The sequence below is a fragment of the Pinus tabuliformis genome, chromosome 3_1 (genome assembly GCF_031772625.1).
Source record: "Pinus tabuliformis cultivar Carrire ecotype Pingquan chromosome 3_1, CPIR1, whole genome shotgun sequence".
In the NCBI taxonomy this organism is placed as follows: Eukaryota; Viridiplantae; Streptophyta; class Pinopsida; order Pinales; family Pinaceae; genus Pinus; species Pinus tabuliformis.
In genome coordinates this window covers 763128806-763138924 of record NC_142301.1, presented here as the reverse complement: position 1 = coordinate 763138924, position 10119 = coordinate 763128806, and the positions used below count along the sequence as shown (strand labels likewise).

Sequence of the window (10119 nt, the reverse complement as noted above, 5' to 3'; positions counted from 1 at the left end):
TGTTGATTCTTTAATTCAGGCACCATGATGTATCAAATGGTTTTCCATTTTTTTGAGGTAGTTTTGTATGGCTTTAAATATATGTCATGCGATGATAAATGGGAGGGTGAGCTTCCATTTCACTTCAGAGCTTTAATTTTTATTTTTTGATAGGTTTCCAGAGACGAGGCCTACATTTGATGGTCACCCTCCTAGGCCAATGACTTAGGTATGGATGTGCATGTGGGGCGAGATAATTCCTAAGAGGGGTCTGCTGAAGTATCCAACCAAGGTTTCCGCCCAAGCACTTGCACTATTGTTCAGGGAGTTTAAACATGTGTTTATCTTGTTGTCATTTTCATACATGGGGATTGATTGGAGACAATGTCCCAACATCCTCTTCACACCTACTAAGCCTTGAGATGATAGAGGTAATATTAGTGTTTTCTTTAAATTAATCTAGTTTCATTTTATTGTTTTAATTAATTAGAATAAAATTTATGCTACCATGTTCTTTAAAATATTTTATTAAATTCTTTAATGAAATTACCTAATTATTGTTGTGTACTATATATTTTGTAGACATCGACTTCCGTGGGGACATGCCTCCTCCTAAACTAGATGGAGGAGATGAGGAGATGGGAGAAGCCCATGAGGGTCAGGCATATCCTTAGAGAGCCATGGGTGTCTAGGCCCGTAGGGATGATATGAGATTTTGGATGGACTACTGTGACATACTAGCTAGATTTTTGGTTAAGGAAGGAGTCCTCCCTACGAGGGCTTGAGACATCAGCACAGATCCTAGGTTCACAGACCCCTATAGGGACTATCCACAGAAGATCAGGTATCTTATGAATCATATTATCAGATCTAGTTGGGTGGTGAAAGCGATGAGTGATCCAAGGGATGCAACAGAAGATACTTCATATGAGGGTAGTAATCAGGATGATGAATGTGGTGATCATGATCATGATCATGATGCTTTTGTTAGTACTACGCCATTAGATCATGGTCAGGGTGTCAGCGACCCTTTTGGTATTACACATCCTCATTCGCGTGATGATGAGATGCCACAACTAGCGGTCGTGCGTTATGTTTCTCCTAACATCACATACCAGCCACCTCCTCCTCCACCTTAGAGTTTTACATATGTTGAGGTTGTATTTGACCACCCATTATCTTCTATTACAGACCAACCAACCCCTCCTCCACCTCAGAGTTTGAAAGACATTGAGGTAGTATTTTACCAACCATCATCTTCTGCTACAAACCAAGATGGCACTACTATGTCTATTGTATCAGAGATTTGATTAAAGTTATTTGACTCGTTTTTGTGTGTGTGTGTGTGTGTGTGTGTGTGTGTGTATACATATAATTTCCATTTTTTTTGTTCATGTTTATGTACTTAATTTATATTTCGATGTTGATGTGTGTATTGTTAGATCATGTTAGATATGTTCATTTAGTGTGCTTGCAGATTATAGATGTGTATGTGGTAGAAGTTATTTGACATGAGATATATATTAATTTGAGGATGTGTGTTGTGATGATGTTAGATTACAATGTTTGTGTTTTGTTAGATGTGATCACGATGATGATGCCCTGTTAGATGATTAGATTTGTGTGCAAGCCAATGACTTTAAAATGTGCTAAAGTTGTATATAATTAGATGATGGTAGTGAATTTGAATGTGTATCTTAGATGATGTTTATGTTTGTTAGATGGTTATCATCATGATGTTTATTTTTATGAAATAATATTTATTATAGATTATGTATGGGTGAACTTATATCAAACCTTTATATATGAAATTGCATGAAAAACAACTTACTTTAAAAAATAATGCAAAGATATTTTTATAAAGTATTAATTTGAATATGGTTCAAACTATGATTGTAAAATTACAATAAATATTTTCATATTTCTTAGATAGTTCATTCATATTCATTCTAACTTAATTATTAAAACATTTCAATACTCACGAGGAAAAAATAATTAAATGTAAAATAATTTAGTTAGTTCTTAATAAGACGAAAATGTGTAACTCATTCAATTTTTAATATAAAATATTAATAATAATAAATTATTCAAAAACACAATTTAACCAATTCAATATTGGCTTATAAAATTTAATCTATTCTTTAATTTTAAAAACTTAAGTCAGAAATTTTTTATAATTAATATAGATTTAATATAACTTAAAATTTTATATTTTTATAAAATTTAACTTTTTTTTTTCCAAGGAAAAAAAATCGAACTTTTTTATAAGGAATAAAAAAGTTACAAAGCATATGAGTTAACATTCTGCAAAAGACTGCCTGATAAGGAGCAAAAGCTCCTCTGAGAAAGATCATCAGCATACCTACAGAGCACTAACAGAGTCTCCTGTACTCGACCTGTATAGCCATAACCAAAAAGAAGCTGAAGTCCAAGGTGTCTCCTGGGTCTCCTCTCATGAGGAAAACAACCCAGAAAAACACATACAGTAAACAGTTCACAATCCGCTCTATCAAACCAGAGCATAACAGTATATAAAAGGGAAAACACAGTTTTCATATGCCACCATTATCATATAAATCACGGATAATCTAGTGCATATAAGTAAAAACAAAAAGCATTATATATTTGGAGGGAGATCCGACACACGGATCTGATCCTGAAGCTGTTCTGTTACTCTCCAAGTGCCCACAGCTTGCTGCAGACCTTCTTTAGAAAGCCGATCTGCCTCCTCGTTGTAGTCCCTATAGATGTGATCAATAGAAAAAACATTAAACTGCTGCTTTAAGGTTTGGATTTCTTCTAGTAAAGGCATCAACATGTAGTGCTGGCATCTATATTTCCCATTAACCCAATTAACAACATTCATCGAATCTCCATAAATCTGAACTGCAAGAATATTTTTGTGGATGAGCCAACAGAGGAGCAACTTTAAGGCTGTGAGTTCGGCAAAGTTATTTGTTCCCATCCCAATTCCCACTGAGGCCTTTAGTGAGTGAGAATCACTAAGATAAATGCACATCCCAGCACCAGTGATATTGTTTTGGGCTGCCCCGTCAAAGAAGGCCCACGAGATCCCATCTCTAAGGCGAAGCTCCTTCCGCTGATCATTTTTTGCAAGGCCATCCTGCACAGGGATGCTGTCAAGTATGGCATTGCTTTGAATGGCAATAGCAGCCGCTGGGGTCGAAGTTTCTCTAAAGATATTACGATTCCTTGCAATCCAAATGCCCCAGCAAATGATGGGAGGCAAATTCCTCAGGTTCCTCTCGTGAAAATGATTCCACCAATATTCCCATGCTGTGGACAAACTATCCCCCTCCCACCTTAATTTTACATTTAAGAGCCTTTCCGCTTCAATCCAGACCTGCTTTGTAAAAGGGCATGTTAGGAAAAGATGAGGAATGGATTCTGAATCAGCAAAACATAGAGGGCATCTTCCAGGTCCCTGTTTAAACCGGGATTGAAGGATTTCCCATGTAGGAATCTTGTGTTTTAAGGCACACCAAAAAAAGATTCTAGCTTTTTTAGGACACTTCAGTTTAAACAGAGGCTTTGACCACCAAACAGGAGGATTCCAGCCTTTTTTCTTCATCAAAAAATTATACCCAGCCTTAGGAGAATATAGCCCTGTCTCAGCATGTGCCCAAACCAAGGAATCCGGCCTGTCCTTTATTCTAACATTGGATCTTCTAAGCTCCTGAAGAAAGAGCTGCCATTCATTCCTCCAGGTGAGATCTATGCCTAGATCAGCTTCAGACTTCCAAGCCTGCCCCCATATAGATGACTGCTCCATATTTGCTATCTGCCTTAAGCTTCTGATTCCTATATCATCCAGGTGAATGAGCAATTCAGGAGATAGAGCAAAACCCTCACTGCACCCTACCCACGGGTCCCTACCGATCCTCAAACTTTCTCCATTTCCAACCCGCCAAGCCAAACCTTGTTCAATTACCTTAAAAGCCTCAGAAGTGGCTTTCCAAATGACAGAACAGTTTATTCCATTCTTGTTTGGGGATCTAATCCAATCTTCGAGTGGTGTAGGATCAATGTACTTTCTTTTAACCACTCTCGTCCAGAGATTCTCCATGGAAATGATTCTCCAACCTTATTTAGCTGCTAAGGCTTCGCTGAAGTCAATGGGACTTTTCAGTCCCCATCCACCCCAATCTTTTGGCCTAGCGATCTTATCCCAAGCCACCCAAGGAAGGACAGAGTCGTCTTTAGACCCAGACCACAGAAACCTACTGCAAATCTGCTTTATTTTATAGAGTATCCCTTTTGGGATCCAGGTCAATGCTGCCCAAAAAACCGGGATAGCCTGAAGGACCGAATTTACCAAAGTAAGTCTTCCTGCCCGAGAAAGCCACTTGAAACTCCAATGGGATATTTTTTGTTCAATCTTCGCTATCAGCCAATTCCAGTCCTGCTTTCTGTAAGAGGATGGTGTTAGCCAAAAACCAAGATATTTGAACGGCTGCTCCATATTACAGGTTCCAAAAGGCAGGTGAGCAGCAATCATAATCTCCTCTTGTCTATTGAAGCCTTCTAAGATTAATTGTGACTTCCTTTCATTTATTTGAAGCCCTGTATCTTTCAGGAACTGATCAAGAATAAATTTAATCTCTATAATTTCATTTAAGTTCCCATTTGAAAACAAAAGAATATCATCGACAAAAAGAAGATGGGTAATGAACAGGTTTACAGCAACTTCCAGACCTTTTACCAAACCTGAGCTTTTAGCCTTTGAAATCAGTCTGCTTAAACCTTCTGCAGCAAGAAGGAATAGCAGAGGGGAGAGCGGACATCCTGGACGCAGTCCTCTTTGACTTTTAAAGAATTGAGAGGCAGCTCCATTTATCAGGACAACAAAATTTACATTTGTGATACATCCCATGATCCAATTTATAAAACCCACCTGGAAGCCAAGATGTGTCAAGAGCATCCTTAAATATGTCCAACTGACCCTATCATAGGCTTTGGATAGGTCTATTTTGAGCACTGCCCCCTTTTTGTTTGCTTGCCTGATACTGTGAATAGTTTCTTGAGCTACCCCGATAGCTTCATGAATTTGGCGCCCGTCCAGGAAACCAAATTGCTCCTTTGAAATACAGGATGATAAAATGGGTTTCAGGCGGACCGCAATGATCTTTGCAATAATCTTGTAGATGGTATTGCACAGCGAAATAGGCCTGAAATATTCAAAAGAACCAGGGTCTTCTTTTTTTGTAATGAGGGCTATGAAAGGTGCATTAAACGGACCATAGATTTCTCCTTTCACTCTAGATTCCTCCACAACTTCAGTAAGTTCTGCCCCAATAGATTCAAAAAAATCTGTAAAAAGTTCTATGGTCCATCCATTGGGCCCTGGGATTTTATCTTTCACCATAGACTTTATTACACTCTCTACTTCCTCCTTTGACACTTCTCTAAAAGGATCTTCAGCATCTTCCTCCTCCACAAAATGAGGAAAAGCCTGGGCAGTTCTGATTACTTCAGGCAGTGATATCCCCCCAGGATCGGAGAAGAGAGATTGGAAATGATTCTTTCCCATAATTGACAGATCTTCAAATGATGAGGCCACTCTGCCTTCAGAGTCCCTCAGCTTCCAGATAGTATTTGCATTCCTCCGCCCTTTTGCATAATTGTGAAAAAAATTTGTAGTTTCATCCCCTGCTTTCAACCAGATAGCTCTGCTTTTCAATCTCCACTCCTCTTCTCTATCCAATAAGATCTTCGCTCTTCTCTTCTCCAGAGCCAATATTCTTTCTTTCGATTCCTGAGATGCGTAAGCATCAGTCTCTGGGTCTTCAAGGACCCCCAGGGCCTCATCAATGCTGACTAGCTCTTCAATTTGTTTTTTCCTCCTAGCTGATGCCCATTCGATGGCTGCTTTCTTAAGTCTTTTAAGGTTATCCATGAAGTGGCCTCCTTTATTCTCTGATTGCTCTGAACCCGAATGTCTCCAGGTATCATTGAAGAGTTTTATGAAAGAGTCCTCCTGAAGCCAAGAGGCATTGAATTTGAAAGGAGCGGCCGGTTTTGGAGGGGGTTTTGAGAATTCCAGCAGAATGGGAAAATGGTCCGAGTTCCCTCCTTCACCCACCCATTGCCGGAACAAAGGAATATTGGACGCCAACCTTTCACTGATGAGAAACCAGTCCAATCTTTTCACAATTCTATCTTCCCCCGTTCTTCTGTTCCTCCAGGTTGGTTTTGCTTTTATGATATTTACATCAATCAGCTTATGAGAAAGAAGGGCATTTGAAAAGAAGTCTGTCAGGGGATCCTCCCTCGCAAGAGGCCCCCAAGCTTCGGCGATCCCCAAAGAAAAATTGAGATCTCCCCCAATTATTAGATTTTTATCCTTTATCAGACCTTTTGAGAGGAGGTCATTCCAAAAGGAAACCCTTCCCTGACAAGGGCCGTAGACATTAACAAACAACAAAGGGATATCAAAGTCACGGAAAACAACCTCCAATCCCAAAACATTTGATAGACCCCATGAATTTAACACCTTCAGTCTTCCTTTCTTAAAACCCATGGCAAGCCCTCCCGAATGACCGGAAGCATCAGCAGCTATGAAGACCCAGCCCGGTAAGATAGAACAGAGAGTTGATTCAATATCAATGCTTTTGCCCAAGGTTTCTTGAAGAAAAACTATATCCGGGTTATTACGCGAAATAAGGTCTTTTAAAGCTAGTTTTTTGGGTTTACTAGCTAAAACCCTGCAATTCCATGAAAGACAGATCATTTATTAACCATCTCAGGGGGTTTTGCTGCTCTAAGCGCCCCAGGGGTTGACATTTGTTTTGCATCAGCTACATCATAAATTGCTTTAACTTGAGCTTTTGAAAGCAGGGATTTTCGACCTCTACCCTTTTTAGAAAAGCTCTTAGGAGTCTCAGCCCCTAACCCACCTACAGGCTCCATAATCTCATTCGAACAAACCGACTTCTTACTGAGGGATCTAAGATTATAATGGCGAGCAGCAGAAGAAGGCCCAGCACCCTTACACAATGGGGGGAAAACCTCACAGTTCAGATTTAAGGAGGGCATTTCGGCAGAGAGATTATCAATTTTTTGCATAACATCATTACAATTATTTAACAGAGAACTACCCCCGACAATAGATCCAGATATAAAGGTAGAATTTTTTGGAGAGGACTGCATACCCATTTTTTCACCTTCATCGATGGCGGCCAGATCAGTAGGAGGAGAATCCAGCATTGGTTGATCATCTGAAGAACGCATCGGGGCACCGTCCTCCTGGGGCTTTCCCTCCTCTGACCGATGAAGGAGTTCTTCCACAGAAGGTCTGATTGGATTAGAATCCTCCATCGGGCTCTGAACATGCCTCCTAGGCCCTTCCCACTACTCTTCATTTCTTTGGGTCCTCCTCCTTCTCCTTCCCAACGGGCAGTCCCTCGCCAGATGCCCATACTCATGGAAACAATGGCAACGGAACGGAAGGAGTTTATAATCCAGTGGCTGTTCTACGACATACTCCTTATAGCGCAAAGTTATAGATTCTGCCAGGCCATCCTTGGGGTTGAGTCTCACCAAAATTCTTGCCACTGCTTTCTCATAAGTATGAAGATACGATCTATCGGCATCCAGATAGGTACCCAACAGATTCCCTATAGATTTGAAGATAGAATCCGCCCAAAGGAACGGGGGTAAGCTTGGTGCCCTAACCCAGACAGGAAAATCGTCGACCTTTTCTTTGGCGGCATCGAAAAGCGGGGACCATCTTTTGAAGAAAACTGGCCGGTTCCCGTATGCCCAATTCTGCCCCTCGACCCATTCCAAAGCCTCCTTACTATCAAAATTGGCCATGAACCATCCTTTAACCAGAGAGTTTGTTTTGAAAGAAGCAGCTGGGGTACCCAACCACTGGCTCTCCGCCCATTGCCTGAGGGATTTGCCTGATACAGGCCGCCCTCTGATCCTGCCCACGAGCATGACCTCTGCCACGTCCAGAACGTCCTCCACCTGCACATCCATGCCAAGAACCAGCTCCGTAAAGCGTTTCTTCTTCAAAGGTTTTGCCTTCTTTCTTTTTTCCCCTGTCCTCCTCAACTCCGGCTCTGCATTCTTGTCTCCGAGATCTGGGTTTTGGTCTCCAACTCCCCTTTGCATCCCATCTTCAGGCCCTGCTACATGTTCAAACCCATTACTTGGCGGGGATTCTACTAGCCCTTCAATCGGGCTGCCCACCTCCCCTTCCACCGAGAGGCCCTTCTCTAGTCCTTTACCTGTACCAAGAGATGATGATACAAGTCCCTGCTTTGCAGACCTACCAGCTCCGATAGCCAAACCCTCCGACCCTACGAGGCTTCGAGAAGAGTCTTTGGAGAAAAGGACTCTGTTAACTGCCGACAGATGGGAATTACCCCCAACCTCATTCCCTGAAGCTTTGATTCCCCCTACAGGCCTCCAAACCCCTATATTTTGCGCTGAATTGATGATATCCTCTAAGCCGCCAGACGGGCAAAAAAGTTTTGAAGGGGATAATGACTTACCAGCCGACGAAACGAAACCCTTGGCTCCCCATGCGCTCAACTCTGCTTTAGGTTTTTCCTCCTCAGAGCCCTTGCCAGTAATGCCCAGGCTGCCTGACAGGTCCCAACTCTCATCCAACAGACCTTTAGCAAATCTTGAAGCTCTCGAAGCACCAGCCGAGACCGAAACAGCTCCATGACTGTCAGTTTTACCAAATAACTCACCAAGGTTCTGCGCAGTAATCTCCTTCCCCCATACCGTGAGTAAGTCTTCAGGGGATGGGTCAAGCTCCACCGACTCGTTTGCAATTACCATGGTAAAAAAACAAAAAGTCCGGAAATAGCTACGCCTCCTGGCAACCGTTACCCGAAAAAAACGCTGAAAAACCGCCTGCAGACAAAGGAAACAGGCTATGCAAACAGACCGGGATAGCAAAACACCAAGAAAGGTTCACAGGGTTAACCTCCAGGAAACTGCTCCCCACAAAACCTAAACCGTGACAGAAAACACCGCAAGACTGAAAAGAATGTTTCCTTAACCCAACTGTCACCAACACCAGTTGACCCACAAAAGTAAACAAGCTCGTTGGATTCACCAGCGCTGCAGACCCCGTACCTGCGTGTCATTCTGCAGCGTACTGCATCACCTAGGCCTAGGGCCTAGGGTTCCCGGATCGAAACCTACACTCGCCATTCTCTGAACTCTTGTTTTAATAACTAAAATTTAACTTATTAGTAAAGTTATGATATTTTCAGGAAATTTAAGTTTAATATTTATAGCAAATCTTACCAATTTAAATTAGAAATTTCTCTCTCTAAAGATGAGGATCAAAAAATGTAAAATAAGGCTTTGGGAGTTACTTGTAGTTGGGAATTTGTCCACTGGAAGTACATTATGTGCTACTTAAAAGTAAGGTTGCAATTGATGGGCACATGGTGTAGGTTCAAGGAGCAAGGGGGATTAGGACTATGTTATGGAAGTCCACTATGAGCCAATGAGGAGAGGCTAGTCTTGTGATGGGTGAATTATGCAACTTCTAGATACAAGGGTTTGATAAGTTCACCTGCTAAAAGAGCACAATGTGCCAATACTTGTATAGATGGATTCATGTGCTTAGAGCTGGTGCAAGGGATAATAACAAAGAATTAATCAAAATCAAATAAGTGTGGAATGAGTTAAAGTCACAAGAGTGTATAGTAATGGGTTAAGATTCGCCGTCAATGCACATATGTATTCAAATATCATATGAAAAGAATAACAACATCCTAGGAATGTGAAGAGGAACTAAATTTCAACACTTAAGAATTTAAATGAAAACATAAAAATCAAAATCTCCAAGTGTGACATAGGAGGACTTACCCATGAGATAATGCTCATGCAACCAAGCGTGAGAGGCGAAAAGTGAACCTAGTGGAGATCTTGGTGAGAAGGAATGTCGAGTTCCACTAGAAATTTCGTTGATGCTAGATTTAGGCAGTGCGCCCAACGCATGTCCAGGAGTAAGAGGGATTGACTAGTGTTTAAAGGTTCAATCGAGCTACTTCTAGAAAGTGCACTGGTCTATGTTTAGAAATTGTGCTAGGTTTGTGTTTTGATTTTCCACTAAGAAGGAAAGTTTCCCTAGGCCTATGAAAGCAA

The 10119-nt window shown here is 41.3% G+C and overlaps 1 protein-coding gene across 1 annotated transcript; it reads right to left on the bottom strand.

Annotated features, from left to right (window-relative positions):
- Positions 1–2596: 2596 nt before the first annotated feature.
- Positions 2597–4066, bottom strand: LOC149189619 (uncharacterized). The gene has a single exon (XM_089410285.1). The coding sequence runs from the start codon at positions 4064–4066 to the stop codon at positions 2597–2599; it is 1470 nt and encodes a 489-aa protein (XP_089266411.1).
- Positions 4067–10119: the final 6053 nt, after the last annotated feature.

Excerpts from the sequence above, each read along its gene's own strand:
- LOC149189619 (XM_089410285.1), bottom strand. The coding sequence starts at position 4,066 with ATGGAGAATCTCTGGACGAGAGTGGTTAAAAGAAAGTACATTGATCCT.